This window comes from Oncorhynchus mykiss, chromosome 8 (assembly GCF_057628025.1).
Source record: "Oncorhynchus mykiss isolate SJ-2025 chromosome 8, ASM5762802v1, whole genome shotgun sequence".
NCBI classification, from domain to species: Eukaryota; Metazoa; Chordata; class Actinopteri; order Salmoniformes; family Salmonidae; genus Oncorhynchus; species Oncorhynchus mykiss.
Genome location: NC_143029.1, coordinates 27278681 through 27297720, shown reverse-complemented (window position 1 = coordinate 27297720; position 19040 = coordinate 27278681). Strand labels below are relative to the sequence as shown.

At 40.0% G+C, this 19040-nt stretch overlaps 1 protein-coding gene across 1 annotated transcript in view; it reads right to left on the bottom strand.

Annotated features, from left to right (window-relative positions):
• kcnh5a (potassium voltage-gated channel subfamily H member 5a) overlaps positions 1-16727 on the bottom strand; it is a 76935-nt gene extending 60208 nt beyond the window's left edge. Inside the window, exons 1-3 of the mRNA XM_090183044.1 lie at positions 16667-16727; positions 14142-14263; positions 11378-11800 (exon numbers count right to left, since the gene is read on the bottom strand). Coding sequence (XP_090039170.1) covers positions 11378-11800; positions 14142-14263; positions 16667-16727 — 606 coding nt within the window. The remainder of the gene's footprint in view (positions 1-11377; positions 11801-14141; positions 14264-16666) is intronic.
• Between the last annotated feature and the right edge of the window lie 2313 nt (positions 16728-19040).

Sequence of the window (19040 nt, the reverse complement as noted above, 5' to 3'; positions counted from 1 at the left end):
ACTCTCGCAGGTGCCCCACTGCCAAAGAGTCTGAGATGGAATCCTTCACAGAAACATACAGACAAAATATTTATTATCACTCGTACACACTTGACATTGGTATTCATATACAAATCAATTCAATAAAAACAGGAGAAAGAGAGAGAGAGAGAGATAGGGGATAGCACCTAAATGAACAGAACATCACAAGTTAATATAACAACTTACATTAGTAGGACACTACAGAAGTTCACCAATTGAGGAAAGCCTAGGTAGGCTCATTTGATCATGGGAGGATATCGTTCTATACATTATCTATCTACTACTGTATATTATCTATTTACCTTTTTTTATCTATTGAAACTTTATATTGTTCAACCCCCACACAAAACTGGTTAAATTCACTTGATATGTGGTGACGTCTGCTGGAAAATGTTTCTTTCATTAGGCATGAATACCAGTCACTATACACCAATATTGCCATTTCTTCAATAAGGGAATGATTAAGCTTATTGCATTATTAAGAAGCCATTTGTATTGATGAATAAAATGTTGAGGCAAGGGGATATGCCTCTCTTTAGTGAAGTCAAGCATCTCCTAAGTCAAGCAGGACCCTGAGATGAATGAATCAGTACCGTTAATCAAGATGTTAGCAGTCCCAATCTACACACGGTACAACTTTCATTTTACTCCAACTGTAACTCATAAAGAGTCAAATCAACAGAGCACTCCCTCTCAGACATCTATAATTCACTCTTGAGTGGGTTGTCTCTCTTATACAACACTCAATAATGTATCAACTATGAGTTTAACGCTTGTTCCACACCAGGTCTGGAATCAGTGAGTTGTTTCTATAATGCAGCCAACAGAGTAAGGAAGCAGTGATTTCACACCTTGTGTTTTGAAATAAATAGAGGACCACGTTTTCAATGTCTGAAAGTGGGTTTTGACAGTAGTGACACCTTTTATGCTTTTTACACCAATAGGTGACATCTTCTGTCCACAGAACAGCCATCACAGTGTACAGAGTAACCCTAACATTTCATATTGATTAGTTGGAACTTAATTCAAAATGGGTTTGTAATGGTTGTGATTGTATGGCATACAACACATTTTAACACTGTATACTATACTATAAATCTGCATACAAATTCATCGCCCCCTCATGGTCACCATGAAAACAAACACTTAATAGGTACATGCTGCTGCAATACAGTATTTTTGCACATTGTGATGATAGCTGTTTGTAAATCATCAAACTAAAATAGAGTAAAACAAAAGTAACTCATTCACCATCTTGGCAGAGATCTACAACTATTTACGGTGCTTACATCTTCATTCATGTATATAACCCATGTTATTAAAGGGGCAATCTGCTTTTAAAGATAGAATCCTTAGTTCAAAGCGTTGTTACAGTCTTTGGTTCTTCCATTTATAATTTGAGGTTTGGACATTAGGCAGTATGTTTTACACCTGTGCTGACTTGTCATCTCGTTAGTCAGACGGTGTTTCACCTGTGCTGGCACAGGTGATATTTAAGAGCGGCTGGCCCAGTTCTCCAGTTGGCTTGAGAGATGTGGAAGGTTACCACCTTCAGTTGGCTCTCCCTATTTTGAAGAAACAACAACAACAATCTAAATAAACAATCCTTTATCTGAACTTCCCTGTTTTTGTTTTGCTCCACTTTTTGGTTTTCTTCCTGTCTTTAAGTTTGGTGTAGGTTTTTATTTTGTTTGCCTCTTGGGCAAATTTAGTGGACACTCGTGGGTGTCTTTTAGGTCCCAGCTATTGTTGGCAGTGAACATTCAATGGACACCCCATGATTGTCTTAAAACCCCACCTGTTTCATTTTGGATGTTGTTAGTGACTCTGTTAGTTCCCCCTTCTGTTTTCTTGCTGGACAATGTAACAGCGTTAACCCCGCCTCTGTTTTGGTAAAAAGCTGCAGGATGGGCTTGGAGAAATGTAACCACTCTCACATTCATATACAGAGCTATGGATGTGGTGTCTCTTGTCTTGATGTGTTTGTCCTATATTTTTATTTTTAATCCCAGCCCCCGTCCCCACAGGAGGCCTTTTACCTTTAGATAGGCCGTCATTGTAAATAATAATTTGTTCTTAACTGACTTGCCAAGTTTAATAAAGGTTAAATAAAATAAAAATGTAAGGACTGACCATGATATCAAAATAATCATGTTGAGGCTACAGTGTTTGTTCACAAAGAGTAAAACAAGCTTATATTTTGGGATCTGATGGGGAATAACAGTTGAACTAAGCTCATGAAGCATTTAAGTTATATTCTTCAAGAATTAATGGGTCTATACCATTCCTTTATAAGTCCAAAAAGGATGTAGCTACTAAGTGTTCTAGCTTTAAGTGAATGATATACTGTGCACCCATTGTTTCTTAAAGTATTTCACTTATTGTGCCTCATGAGCTTAGTTAAACTGCCATACCACACCAGAACCCAAAATATAAGCATGTTGTACACCATCGTTTGTATAAAAATATAAAAAAAATCTAAACAAACACTGCATAGCCTCAAAACATGGTTAATTTTATCTGATGGATGGTAATTATTTGCAGCCGTAGCTCGGTCTATGAATGTGAGAGTGGTTACATTTCTCCAGCCCCGTCCCTCAGCTCTTCACCAAAACGGAGGCAGGGTGATCACTTTGTTATTGTTTGAACTGCAAATTGCCTCTGTAACACTTTAAATATTAAAGTTGACCTCAAATGACTGTGTGTGTGGACTGTTTGAGATTGCCCTATGGGATGCCCTGTGTGAGATTGCCCTACAAATGTGTGTATGGGATGGAGAGCTCTCAGCACTCAGGACCTGAGGCCTGCACTGCTTTGAATTTGCAAACCAACACAAACTAACCCCATTCACATTCATACTGTCACATGCACACAGAATAGGCAGGAGACTAATACAAATATGAACAGCACCAAAAATGCTTTTAAAACAATTAATGCACTGATTTTAACATTCACCAAAATGTGTTGTTAGGGAGTGGCAGTTGAAACGACTTGCCATCTCAACAAAATGTGTATAAGCTAGTGTCAGCCAAAGGATGAAACATTTAAGGTCGACCACTATTGTATCTGTGAGGGCGACAATAATTGAGGAGTGACATTCTCACAGCTGGTGTGTGCTCCTGGACTGCTGTGGTCTTTTGTATGAGATCCCACTCAGTGGAAACACATCTTGCAGGGCTCTGGATGGACAAAGCTTTGAGACAGAATAACGAGAGGCAATATTGATTTCCCACGAGTCTCCTCTCTCCATTCCAGGGTCCAGTTTCTGCAATGTAAACTATGAATACTCCAATATTCTCTCTCCTTTACACCTCTGGTGCTCTTACCCTTTCTCTCTTGCTCTGTATTTCCACACACCTCTTCATTCCAATCATTCTTTACTCACCCCTGCTCCCAGCTTCCGAATGATCTCCATCCACATTTGTCTCCATGTCTGTCCCTCAGACTCTCGCTCCCTATGTGTCTCTTCCCAGAGCCTATATTGCACTCACACTGATATAAAGGTCTAGCAGCAATGTCCTAAGGGGTGCATATAAAGGGTTTCCATGGCCCCAAGGCCTAAGTAGCACATTTCAGTGCCTGTCCAATTTAAAGCAAGCCCATCCATATTTTTATCCACACAAATGATCTTGAATAACTTTAAAAAGGTAAAACGAGTATAACATTTTTGTTTTTCCATATACAGTGGCAAGAACAAGTATGTGATCTCTTTGGAAATACCTGGATTTCTGCATAAATTGGTCATACAATTTGATCTGATCTTCATCTAGGTCACAACAATAGACTAACACAGTCCACTTAACTAATAACACAAAAACATTTATACGTGTTCATGTCTTTATTGAACACACCGTGTAAACATTCACAGTGCAGGGTGGGAAAAGTATGTGAACCCTTGGATTTAATAACTGGTTGACCCTCCTTTGGCAGCAATAACCTCAACCAAATGTTTTCTGTAGCTGTGGATCAGACCTGCACAGCGGTCAGGAGGAATTTTGGACCATTCCTCTTTACAAAACTGTTTCAGTTCAGCAATATTCTTGGGATGTCTGGTGTGAACTGCTGTCTTGAGGTCATGCCACAGCATCTCAATCGGGTTGAGGTCAGTACTCTGTCTAGGCCACTCCCGAAGGGGTATTTTCTTCTGTTGTTGATTTACTTCTGTGTTCTGGGTCGTTGTCCTGTTGCATCACCCAACTTCTGTTGAGCTTCAATTGGCGGACAGATAGCCTAACATTCTCCTGGGAATTAATTTTTTCATTGACGATAGCAAGCTGTCCAGGCCCTGAGGCAGCAAAGCAGTCCAAAACCATGATGCTCCCTCCACCATACTTTGCAGTTGGGATGAGGTTTTGATGTTGGTGTGCTGTGCCTTTTTTTGTGTTCCTTCCAAACAACTCAACTGTAGTTTCATCTGTCCACAGAATATTTTGCCAATAGCGCTGTGGAACATCCAGGTGCACTTTCGCAAACTTCTGACATGCAGCAATGTTTTTTTTGGACAGCAGTGGCTTCTTCCGTGGTGTCCTCCCATGAACACCATTCTTGTTTAATGTTTTACGTATTGTAGACTCGTCAACAGCATGTTCCAGAGATTTCTGTAAGTCTTTAGCTGACACTCTAGGATTCTTCTTAATCTCATTGAGCATTCTGTGCTGTGATCTTGCAGTCATCTTTGCAGGATGTCCACTCCTAGGGAGAGTAGCAACAGTGCTCAACATTCTCCATTTATAGACAATTTGTCTTACCATGGACTGATGAACGTCAAGGTTTTTAGAGATACTTTTGTAACCCTTTCCAGCTTTATGCAAGTCAACAATTCTTAATCTTATGTCTTCTGAGATCTCTTTTGTTCGAGGCATGGTTCACATCATGTAATGCTTCTTGTGAATAGAAAACTCAAATATTGTGAGTGTATTTTATAGGGCAAGTCAGCTCTAACCAACATCTCCAATCTCATATCATTGATTGGACTCCAGGTTAGCTGACTCCTGACTCTAATTAGCTTTTGGAGAAGTCATTAGTCTAGGGGTTAACATACTTTTTCCAACCTCACTGTGAATGTTTAAATTATGTTTTCAATATAAACAAGAAAAATACAATCATTTGTGTTTAATTAGTTTAAGCACACTGCTTTTCAAGATGGCAGCCGGAAAGTTTGGCGTTTTGGCAGCATTTTTTATCCCCGCTTTTATATTAACGTGTATCGATACTAGCCCCTTTTGTACATCAAGTCGATGTCCTTTTGACAAAGTATGCATTTTTAATCAGAAGATGAGGTTCGAAGACCAGATTGGCACTAAGCATTTTGGCCTCCAAAAGAGCGATTATGGTCGGGGGAAAACGCCAAATAGATGGTACAAACCTAATAATTACCCTATGCCACTTGCTGTCTGGAGATGTCCATCAGTGCACCGGCCCGTTTTCGAGCGATAAATCCATTCGCTATAATTTAGAGGGTCAGAAGGGAAAGAGCAACAACCATCTCTTTCAAATGCGAGTGCGAATCTTGGAAGGAGCTTCATTGCGGCGATTGGACTGCACAGAGTCAACACTCATCTCAAGTGAACAATTTCAGCTGACAGTTCCAACAGAGGAGGAGAACTTAACTCTAGAAAATGTCATCTCAACATTAGAGGTCTTATTCCTAAGATGGAGGAATTTCGCCTACTCTCCAGTAACTGTAAAGTGGGAGTGCTTTGCTTTACCGAAACATGGTTGGATAAAAAAAAACGCTGAGATTGAAGTTGAAAATGATGTAGTAATTAGAAGAGACCACAATCACACAGGCGGGGGAGTTTGTATTTATGTCAAATCAGATATTGGGTTCAACTATAGATCAGATTTAAACCATGATGAGATTGAAGCTGTGTGGTGGAACATTTTATTACTGAAATGTAAAGCTATTATAGTGGGAACCTATTATAGACCAGCACAAGTTTGATGAATTGTTGGAGCAGACTTGTTCCAACTGTACAGACTTAAATCAGAGGTTATTGTTACTGGTGATTTTAATACAGATACAGTGGGGCAAAAAAGTATTTAGTCAGCCATCAATTGTGCAAGTTCTCCCACTTAAAAAGATGAGAGAGGCCTGTAATTGTCATCATAGGTACACTTCAACTATGACAGACAAAATGAGAAAAAAATAAATAAAGAAAATCACATTGTAGGATTTTTAATTAATTTATTTGCAAATTATGGTGGAAAATAAGTATTTGGTCACCTACAAACAAGCAAGATTTCTGGCTCTCACAGACCTGTAACTTCTTCTTTAAGAGGCTCCTCTGTCCTCCACTCGTTACCTGTATTAATGGCACCTGTTTGAACTTGTTATCAGTATAAAAGACACCTGTCCACAACCTCAAACAGTCACACTCCAAACTCCACTATGGCCAAGACCAAAGAGCTGTCAAAGGACACCAGAAACAACATTGTAGACCTGCACCAGGCTGGGAAGACTGAATCTGCAATAGGTAAGCAGCTTGGTTTGAAGAAATCAACTGTGGGAGCAATTATTAGGAAATGGAAGACATATAAGACCACTGATCTCCCTCGATCTGGGGCTCCACGCAAGATCTCACCCCGTGGGGTCAAAATGATCACAAGAACAGTGAGCAAAAATCCCAGAACCACACGGGGGGACCTAGTGAATGACCTGCAGAGAGCTGGCACCAAAATAACAAAGCCTATCATCAGTAACACACTACGCCGCCAGGGACTCAAATCCTGCAGTGCCAGACGTGTCCCCCTGCTTAAGCCAGTACATGTCCAGGCCCGTCTGAAGTTTGCTAGAGCGCATTTGGACGATCCAGAAGAAGATTGGGAGAATGTCATATGGTCAGATGAAACCAAAATATAACTTTTTGGTAAAAACTCAACTCTTCGTGTTTGGAGGACAAAGAATGCTGAGTTGCATCCAAATAACACTATACCTACTGTGAAGCATGGGGGTGGAAACATCATGCTTTGGGGCTGTTTTTCCTGCAAAGGGACCAGGACAACTGATCCGTGTAAAGGAAAGAATAAATGGGGCCATATATCGTGAGATTTTGAGTGAAAACCTCCTTCCATCAGCAAGGGCATTGAAGATGAAACGTGGCTGGGTCTTTCAGCATGACAATGATCCCAAACACACCGCCCGGGCAACGAAGGAGTGGCTTCGTAAGAAGCATTTCAAGGTCCTGGAGTGGCCTAGCCAGTCTCCAGATCTCAACCCCATAGAAAATCTTTGGAGGGAGTTGAAAGTCTGTGTTGCCCAGCAACAGCCCCAAAACATCACTGCTCTAGAGGAGACCTGCATGGAGGAATGGGCCAAAATACCAGCAACAGTGTGTGAAAAACTTGTGAAGACTTACAGAAAACGTTTGACCTCTGTCATTGCCAACAAAGGGTATATAACAAAGTATTGAGATTAACTTTTGTTATTGACCAAATACTTATTTTCCACCATAATTTAAAAATAAATTCATTAAAAATCCTACAATGTGATTTTCTGGAGAAAAAAAAATCTCATTTTGTCTGTCATAGTTGAAGTGTACCTATGTTGAAAATTACAGGCCTCTCATCTTTTTAAGTGGGAGAACTTGCACAATTGGTGGCTGACTAAATACTTTTTTGCCCCACTGTATGCTCAAAAAGGGCCATGCTACTTTTAAAGCTCTTAATAATTGTTGTAATCTATTTGCTTTATACCAGCTGATTAATGAGCCCAACAGGGTCTGTCCTTCTACCCAAACCATCATTGACCCTGTGTTGGGTGTCGGATAGATCAAGGATATCAAACAGTGGGGTTGTAAACTATGGGCTCAGTGATCATTCCATCATTTTCTGTAGTAGGAAAATTCAGAAAACAATTTTTAAATTAACATAACTTAATAGACATTAGGGCTATGACGAATTATAGTGCAGATATTTTTGTTAATTGTCTGAGCAAATTATACTGGTCTGCTGTATTGAAATGCAAAGAGGTGGAGAAATCCTGGGGCAATTTTAAATAATTGTTTTTACATGCTGTAGATAAGCAGGCTACAGTAAAACAGGTTAGAATTAAGCAAAGAACAGAACAATGGATAAATTATAACATTTTAAAGACAATTAAGCGTAGAAATGAACACTTTCTGGAGTTTAGGAAATCCAGTGCAGATTATATATTTATAGACTATAAGAAATTAAGAAATGAGGTCAACAGGATGATACAGGCCAAGAAGGCCAAGAAAGAATATTTTAATGACAAAATAGTTGAAAATAGGAACAATCTGAGTAAATTATGGAAGAGTCTGAAGCTGTTAGGTTTTTGTAACAGATTAAAGACCAAAGCTCTCAATCTTAGCTTGGACATTGGAAGAAAGGTTACATCAGACAAGACCATGGTTGCAGACAGTCTGAATAGCTATTTTCCAACTAAAGCTAATACATTAGTTAGCAAGTTACCTTGTCAATCAGGTTGCTATGGGGAGAGTCATGTGAGCCCCTTCTCACAGCAGGGGATTCAATTAACTGATTTTGCATTTAAAAAGGTGTCTGAGTCAACTGTGCTAGAGAGGCTGAAAGAACTTGACCATTCCAAAGCAACTGGCCTTGACAACATTCCTGACAGATTTCTAAAGGATGCTGCGGTAATTATCACTCCCTGTGTAACTCACATTGGGAATCTGTCTATTGAAGTAGGGTGTTTTCCCAGTGAACTAAAACTTGAAAGGGTCATTCCTTTATATGAAAAGGGAATAAGTTAGATCATGGAAACTATCGTCCTGTCTCAATCCTGTGTGTTTTATCGAAGGTCATGGAAAAGATTATGTTCAAGCAGATTGACAGTTATATTTCCTTACATAACCTATTCTATGAGCTCCAATCTGGCTTCAGGAAATCCCATTCTACTGACACCTGTCTACTATATCTGACTGATCTCATAAGGAAGGAAGTAGATGGAGGGAGATTTTTAGGTATGGTTATCTTAGATCTCCAAAAGGAGTTTGATACAGTGGATCATGCATGACATTCTGTTAATCAAACTAAGGGCCATGGGCTTTAACAACTTAGCAGTAAAATGGTTCAGCTCTTACCTGCAAGGAAGAAAACAGATGGTGGATGTGGATGGGACCCTATCTAAACCCAAAATCTGTGGGGTACCCCAAGGGAGTGTGCTGGGTCCACTTTTATTTCTATTGTATATAAATGATCTGAAATCTGCCTGTACATGTGACCTTTTACTATATGCGGATGATTCTGCACTGTTGGTTTCCCACAAAGACAAAAATGTGGTTGAGAAATCCCTCAGTGCTGAACTTCTGAATGTCAGTAAATGGCTATATGACAATAAGATCACTTCACCTTGGAAAAACAGAGTCCATCTTGTTCGGGTCCAAAGTGAAACTGAGGAAATCCCCAGATTTTAAGGTGGTAGTAGGTGACATTGTAGTTGCAGCAAAATAATATGTTTAGTATCTTGGATGTGTGCTAGATAACCATCTGACAGGGGAGAGCATGGCACAAAATGTTATTGCCAAAGTGAACCATAAAATTAGGTTCCTGGCTAGGACCTCCAAATATCTCGATAAGAATGCAATGGGGACATTGGTAGGAGCTCTTGTTCAGTGCCACGTTGACTATGCATGCTCTTCCTGGTACAATAGTGCCCCCCAGATATTAAAAAATAAATTGCAGACATCTCAGAACAAATTAGTCAGGATTATTCTTAAACTTCCAGCACTTTCGCATCTTGACTATTCCCACTTTAAAAGGCTTAGATGGCTTAAAGTGGAGGAGAGAGTCGCTCTTGTGTCTTGTACATAAGATTGTCCACAGTATGGTCCCCAGATACGTATGTAACTACTTTAACTTAGTAAAAGATAACCATAACTATTCAACTAGAAGGAGTGAAACTGATGTTGTTACTTTTAGATTTAAAAGTGGTATGGGGAAAGAAACATTTTTATACTCAGCTTATAACCTATATAGGTAGTTTAAAGTTCTCACTGAAAAAAATTGCTAAGTAGTAGCATGTCTCAAAAGTGAGTGGTAAGATTAAAGTAGGTGGCAGAGAGGGAAATGCTAGGGATAGCATATGGTCTGCATTTGCTCACTAAAGTCGGTTACGATGCCGAACTGCAGTCAGATCGAGACCCTGGTGAGGATGACAAGCACGCAGATGAGCTTCCCTGAGATGGTTTCAGACAGTTTGCACAGAAATCCTTTGGTTGTGCAAACCCACAGTTTCATCAGCTGTCCGGGTGAATGATCTTAGACGATCCTGCAGGTGAAGAAGCCGGATGTGGAGGGCCTGGGCTGGTATGGTTACACGTGGTCTGTGGTTGTGAGGCTGCCAAATTCTCTAAAACGATGTTGAGGCAGCTTATGGTAGAAAAATTAACATTCAATTCTCTGGCAACTGCTATGGTGGACATTCCTGCAGTCAGCATGCCAATTGCAAGCTCCATCAAATTTTAAGACATATGTGGCATTGTGTTGTATGACAAAACTCCACATTTTAGAGTGGCCTTTTATTACCCCTAGCACAAGGTGCACCTGTGTAATGGTCATGCTGTTTAATCAGCTTCTTGATATGCCACACCTGTTAGGTGGATGTATTATCTTGGCAAAGGAGTAATGCTCACGAACAGGGATGTAAACAAATTTGTGCACAAAATTTGAGAGAAATAAGCTTTGTGCGTATGGAACATTTCTGGGATCTGGTATTTCAGCTCATGAAACATGTGACACACACTTTACATGTTGTGTTTATATTTTTGTTCAGTGTAAATAGTATATCCCACACATTTATTGTATGAAGGAAAGGTATGTGGCCAGCTTTGCAAGAGAAGAGAGACTGCATTTATTGTTAGGCTAATAACCTTTCTATCCATCTTCTCCCATTCATACAGGAATTAAAAGGGCAATACTGACAGAGACAAGAGCTTGCCGTCCATGTTGATTCCTACATGCCAAAGCAAGACTGTCTATTGGACTTTAAGTGCATCAAAATTGATTGAACAATATCCCAAGCCCTAGATGTCACCGAAAAGCACCCCATTATTGAAATCTTGGCTCAGAGTAATTTTGAAGCTTAATTGCATTCCAACCATGCTGAGGATTCACCTGCTAGTAAGCCTCAGAAGGGAAATGATGCATGTTGCCTGGGAAAGAATGAAGCTAAGACTAAAAGTAAATATATCACTGTGATTCTCTGACATACTTAGACTTAACAGAGCCTCCCCTTCTACTCTCTGATTTGACTGGGGGACCATAATTCAGATCAATCTTTCAGAGGACAAAAAGGTTAAAAAGGTAAACTGATTGAGTATGTCATTGGTCAAAAACTATGGAGAACAACATTTCAAGTATGTTCAGGGCCTACCTCATTTACGTTTTCAAAGGCATTGATGATGTCGTAGGGCAGGCAGGACAGCAGGTCAATGACGAACCAGGTCTTCAGGTAGTTCATTCGAATCAGCTTCGGGTCCGAAATGACCTCTCCACCAGGCCCAACGAAGGTGGTGTGGAAGTTGAGCACAATGTCCACAAGGAAGATGACATCTACCACGCTGTCCAGCACGAGCCAGGCCAAATTGTTCTGCTTGGTCTTGAAAGAGACATTGTAGGGCACCATGATGGCTGTGTAGAAGGTGAGGATGAGGATGACCCAGTCCCAGGTGGTTTTAAAGGTGCAGTAATGGAGGATGATGTGGGGCGGCGTCTTGGGCGCCTCCTGCTTGTACTGGGGGAGAATGTCCGAGCCCAGCTGGAGAGCCTGACGTCCACATAGAAAAGAGGAAGGCTGTTAAAGTAACCCTTTATATTACCGTATTGTTTCAGATGCTATTTACCTGATATCTACTTGCAGTGCCTATAATAAGTATTCACCTCCATTGTGTTACAAAGTGGAATTGAAATTGATTTCATTAGGATTTTATTTGTCATTGATCTGCATAGACAAATACTCCATAATGTGAAAGTGAAAAGTACATTCTATAAATGTTTACAAGTTAAAATGAAATATAAATAACTTAAATGTATTGGTTGTAAAATTATTTACCCCCTTTGTCATGGCAAGCCTAAATTAGTTAATGAGAGAAAATTGGCTTAACAAATCACATAATAAGTTGCAGGGGTCAACATGATTTTTGAAAGATTTCCCCATACATACAACCTCTAAGGTTCCCCAGTCGAGAATTGAATTTCAAGCACAGAGTAAACTACTGTCACGACTTCTGTCGAAGTTGGTTCCTCTCCTTGTTCGGGCGGCGTTTGGCGGTCGGCGTCGCCGGTCTTCTAGCCATCATCGATCCACTTTTCATTTTCCATTTGTTTTCCACACACCTGATTTCATTACATGTTGTGTATTTAACCCTCTGTTCCCCCCATGTCCTTGCCCAGAATTGTTTATTTTAAGTGCTTGTGCACGTTATTTCTGGTGTGCGCCGGGTTTTGTACCCATTGTATTGATTGTTCTGTTTACGGTGATTTTTATTGTAACACAGTTTTTGCTCTGCTGCGCCTGACTTCTCTTCCGCCAGTATGCACCCCTTACAACTACAAAGACCAGGGAACGTTTCCAATGCCTTATAATGAAGAACAGCGATTGGTTGATGGGCAAATGTAACAAATCAGACACTGAATATAAAAATGGGGTAATTATATTATTTTATGCTAATACAATTGCTCTGGGAAAGAGATTTTAACAAGTAATAATTATTTTCTCAAAGGTACACCCCTGTTTTCAATACCTTTCAATACCTCACCTGGCGAGGATAACGACACTGAGCCTTTTTCTAAAATGTTTTATAAGATTGGAGAACAAATTGGGAGGGATTTTACACCATTCCACCATACAGAATCTTTCCAGATCCTTGATATCCTTTGTCTGCGCTAATGGACTGCCCTCTTACAATGTTCAAGTCCGGAGACTGACATGGTCATTGCAAAATGTTGATTTTGTGGTCATTTAACAATTTATTTGTGTATTTTGATGTGTCTTGCTGAACATTAGGATCATGTTTTACAGCTTTGTCATTCTATTTTTTTTTATCATCTTATTAAATGATTGTCAGAGATGATTACAGGCACCTGTGATAATCTGAAGGACCTAAAATGGCCACTAGATGTCTTGTGATAGATTACATAAAATCCTTGAAATATACCAACATTTTGGCAGTTTACTGGTAAACTTCGAAAGTTTCCAGTAATATACCTTTCCTTTGCGCCCATACCCAGGACCCAGTGGAAGAAAATTAGCCCCATAACATCAAAGATCCACAACCATATTTTACAGTAGGTGTGGATTTATTTTCAGCTTATGCATCCTTATTTTGATGCAGAACCCACCACTGGTGTGGGTGGCCAAAGAGCTCTATTTCCATGTAATCTGACCATAGCACCGGTTCCAATCCAATTGTCAATGCCATTCTGCTAACTCCAGGCATTTACATTTGTTGGATGATATGAAAATAGAGCTCTTTGGCCACGCACACCAGTGCATCCAAAGAAAGATGCATATGCAGAGAAGAAGCCCATACTTACTATAAAATATGGTGGTGGATCTTTGATGTAATGGGGCTATTTTGCTTCTACTGATTCAGGGGCCCTCGTTAGGGTCAACGGCATCGTGAACTTTATGCACTACCAGGTCATTTTAGTCAAAAACCTGGTTGCCTTACTTCCTTTGAGGGCATTTTCATGCATATCTATTTTACCACTTAGACATAAAATCCCTTTATAAATCTATTGATAGTGTGTTAAAATGGTCTGAATGTTCGTTTTGGTCCCATATCGCTTGCACCCAATGACTGCATCGAGCTTGCAACTCTACAAACTCGTTGGGTGCATTTGTAGTTTGTTTCAGGTGTATTTTGGGACATTAGTAACTAAAAGGTGATTTTTAGTCATTTTCTTTCTAAATAAACATAGAAGATGCATCTGAACACTTAAATTCATCCTGATGCTGCCATGATTAAGAAAATGTAAATGGTCAAACAGATTCGTATGAAAATACCCTCAAATGAAAGGAAACATTCTGAACTGTCGAAAATGCTGTAGTACAGAGCCAACATTTTTAAATGTATCTTGGCTGTCCAAATACATATGGTCAGGATTGTATTACTATTTTCCAGTGAGATGCTCACCTCAGCCAGTCTGGAGTGCTTGTGGCTGACCTCGTTGACTTGGTTCATGGGCGTCAGCTGCTGCATGTTGCTGCGGCTGTTGCTGGTCAGTGCCCGGGTCAGCCGGGCAAACTTGTTCCATCCTGCCAGAGATGAGCAAAAGTCCATTGAGCAAAATCACCACAAAAAAAAAAAAAACGCCATTGTCTTAATCTTTCACTGCCTCATATTGAGTCTGCTTCTATCATATATTTACTTAACATCAGAGAGGCCATTAGTAAACTTAAACTGTAGGTCTTCTCTTATGGACAAAAACTTACCGGAAGACCACAGGACACATTTGTGGGCACAATCTGCAGTGACTCTGGTCTCAGAATATAGGGTCTCCCAGCTTCTATAAAGGATATATAGCTAATGGCATACCACCATTTGGTCTATTGCATGGACAAAAGCGAGAAAGGTGGGGAAAATTAGGCTGAGGCAATCTAATTCAGATATGATTTGTGTACTACAAAGTGAGTTAGAGGATATAGTTGCCTGATTTGGTCAACTATGAGTTCAACTCGGGATAACAGTTGACACGAAAGTAGCTCACCTTTTAGTAAGGTACATTTCTATGGCAACTAATCCTTAAGAACTAACACTAACCTGCTCTGGGGCAGGCTGACTCAGGGCTGACTCCACTTATCCTGTTTGAACCGTGAGTTGAGGACCAAGGAAATCAGATTCCATCCCTTGCAATGATTGCATCATCATCCAATTTATTTGATAAAGTCGACTGAATAAATTGTTTTATTTGTGTAAAAAAAAATGAAATATTAAAATACATGCATTCATTACACATTTAGAAATGACAGGATGCATTTGAAACTTCATGCACAGAAAAACTTTATGACTCAATAAAGTTATTTTATCAATAGGAGTGGGAAAAGATGGCATTAACAATAAGTAATAAAAGAAACCGGGCACCTCTAATAGCCTATTTTACACCATAGCCTGCTGAATTTGCAAGATACATTTTATTTTCATGTTGATTTGGCAAATGTGGCACTCACTCGCCAATGGATTGCTGTTTCAGCACTGTCTAAATGGCGAGTTCAGCTTGCTGGGCTTATCCCCGTGTGACATGCGAGCACAGTTACAAGCCTGGCTGGAGTTAACGGCAGGTGGAGGATCAATATCCACCTACATCACATGGATGAAGCCTGAGCTGGAATGTGAAGCTAACTGAAGTTGGCTAGCTTCATAAAATCCTGAGTAGATCTAGATGGCATCGTAGTGTACCACTCTGCTCTCCGTCTATAACCTTACATGTCCCTGTCAACAAGCTACAAACATAACCAACGCTCTTTTCTTCTGGAGCTTTTAGGAAGATTGTAATGCCCTGAGGGACCTAATAAGAGTACAAAATCTCCTTTTGACTTCAAACTGAATGGCAGCATTATGGTGTGAGACATGAGAACCCAGCTGAGCGTCTCGTTTGATGCAATCCCTATCATACATTATTTAACAGCCAAACGTTTTCTTTTTAACCACTCTCCCACAGCTTTGGGAGGCTGATGGCTTTGGCCTTTGGAGTTTAGGAAAAGAGAGATACGCAGAATGCATAGTTACAAGTCCAGATTTCTCTCAAATCATCGTTGCCTGCTTCTACGCACGCCAATGGTAGGTTTCGCAGATAAAATCTTGTTTGCTTGGATAAATAAAAAAGATCATGTTAAAAGTTCCATTGAAGTCATTTTGGTGAATGTAAACCAATAACAACAAGAACATATGACATCACTAAGCCAAGTCCCTTGTGGACCTTTATTCTCTGCCCATCACCCGACAATGCAGAGAAAAGCAAGCAGAGAAATATTGAAGCACAGACACATTAAATCATTCAAGGGTTAAGGGGGTGAACTCAACCATGTTCAATGATTGGTGGGGCGGATTAAAATAGTTTGCTGGCCTGTCTCAGCCCTTTCAGTTCAGCACGCAAATAAAGTGTGAGCCATATGGGAGGGCAAAAAAAGTTACTTATTCAGGCCAACCTCTCTAATGCTAACTGTTTGTTCTGTATACTATGTGTATCACACAGCAGTGTGCTTGCAAGGAATTAAAGCCCCACTACTTGGTTAGCTATAAAGCTGAGGGATGGCAGTGTTTCCCATTTATGCATTTATAATGTAGATATGCCCCAGGAAGTCCCCATCCGCCGGTTGTTTAGAAACAATGCAGTAAATGTTGGGTTATGATGGGGTTACACTGCTCATGAGACATTCCTCAAGATACAATGGTTATGTCATTCATTTAAATGATAAAAACTGTTGTCAAATATCACAGTGGGCCTTTAAACAAATGAAAATGCGTGTTACTTAACATTCAGTCATCCCGACAGTTGGTGTACGCTATTTCTCCACATAATTAACAGAATGAGGTCCAGTTGGCTGTTAAATGAATGAGCATTCCTTTTGTGATGGACATAAGCAGTTGCATCTGTCACTCCATCAAATATGAAGTGAGTTGTCCTTGCCATCTGCTTGCCATTACATACTTAGTCACACTGCTGCACATGATCCCCAGGGATGTGTCGGTGTGGACCCAGGGGGAGACGGACACATCCATCTATTCAGACAAACAACATCTGGGCCAATAAGTACAGTGTGTGGCCATGTCACATGTAGCTACAGTATGCCATGTAAACTAAATATGCTTATGTGAATGTTTCCAGAACATTGCATTAGATTGGCAGCAAATGTGTAAGAACATTGCCAAAAAGTATCAGTATAAACATAAAATCTGTCCAGTTTTACGCATCATCAAACAATGTTTTAGGGTGCTCAGAACATTCCCTTGATGGTGCAAGAATGTTCACAAAAAGCTATTTTGTTGTTCTTCAAAAGTTCCCAAAATATTCAAACAGACTATTGCATATCCTTTGACTGTAATGAAGCCAAATATGTTTTCCTTTTGCTTGGGCCAAGAGGGTAAAGGGTAGCCTCAGGAAGAGGTGGTCTACCTGGCCCAGAAGAAATATAAAAGTGTGTTTAAGATGAGGAACTGAAGATGTCTACAAAGTTTGAGGTGGTCTAAACCTCAAACCACAAGGCAAATTAGAAACTTATCTTTGTCTTTTTAAATCACCAGTTGGTTTCTCTCAAATGAAACACCTTATATATTTTGATCACAGCTCTCTGTTGATATACAAACTGCACAGTTTAATGTTGCTGCTAGCAAGAGAGACCAACAAGAGAGAGGAAGGTGGGTGAAGGAAGAGATATCACACTGCGCATAAATCACGTATACCAGAGGAGAGCCCTGTTACTCAGTCTTCCATTCTCTAGAAAGAACCAGGGCCAGACATAAGCAGACAGCTTATCTGTCTTGCAACACTCCTCTTCTGCTGAAGTTTGTGGCCTCAAGTGCATAACATGTGATCTCCAAGAAGCCCTCTGCTATCAACTTTGTAGTGATTAGTTAAAAACATCTGTGGCTTGTAAGATGCCAGGACATCCCTTCCCTTATCAAAATAAGGGCAACGTGCAAAGCCTTACAGCATAACTAACGACACCTCTCACCCAATCCATGACCAACGCAAACTTCAGACCCGGATACAAAGCCCCACTTTACAGAACCACCAGAACACAAAAAAATAAACATCCAAGCAACCACCTACTGAACAAGGGACAACAGCATGTTCTATTAGTTGACAGGTAACAAACTCTTAAAGGATGTGCGAGTCGTATACACATCCCAAATCCTCAAACAGGTCCTGGGCCAATAATAGATTCTTTGAATATATAAAGAAAGCCCACACACAGTATGCCAGAGCTGCTTGGATGTCATCCACAACACACTAGACAACTTTACGGCTGCAATAGCCTTCATTAGGTCACGTGGTAACACAATATACTTTGTTCAGGCTTTTTACTTAATTAATATTAGGTCTCTCACCCTTGGTGGATTCATCCTCTATAGGCTGCTTGAAGACAGTTATGTCTTTGAAGGTACACAGGAACAGAACCACCTTGTCGTTCTCGTTCCTGATGGGAGCCACCTGCATGTAGAGCCATATGGGTGTCCCTGCAGGGTAAAAGAGGAGAAGGGAACCAAGGAAGGAGTGTAAAAGGCTACATAATAGGAAAATATGTGGTATCATTAGGTCATTTCTGGTACTTCCTTCTATTTAAACACAAATGGTAACTACAGATGTAGGCTCTTAATTTGAGCCAGTTTACTACAGCAGGAATATAAACCTGCAGCAACAGAAATGTATTATGTGGACTATAATTATGTGGACATTTTTTGTCGTGGTTCATACATTTTTCATAAGGGGAAATCAATTCTGAAATGTCTAAGTGGAAATTACAAACTTCAGAAGCTTTTTAAAACCTAATACACTACAAGTTAAAAAAGAATCCTGCATTGCACAAAAATTATCCTGCAACAGGGTGATCAAATTAAGATCCTACATCTGTACCTGGTACTAAATGGAGCCTATTGGGGCTTATTGCAATAGATCCCAATGAATACCAAAGACAAACAAGTGTTTTGTTCATAAACTCAGCAAAAAAAGAAAGGTCCCTTTTTCAGGACCCTGTCTTTCAAAGATAATTTGTAAAAATCCAAATAACTTCACAGATCTTCATTGTAAAGGGTTTAAACACTGTTTCCCATGGTTGTTCAATGAACCATAAACAATTAATGAACATGGAACTTTTATTAAGACACTAACAGCTTACAGACGGTAGGCAATTAAGGGCACAGTTATGAAAACTTAGGACACTAAAGAGACATTTCTACTGACTCTGAAAAACACAGAAAGAAAGATGCCCAGTGTCTCTGCTCATCTGCGTGAAATTGCCTTAGGCATGCTGCAAGGAGGCATGAGGACTGCAGATGTGGCCAGGGCAATAAATTGCAATGTCCGTACTGTGA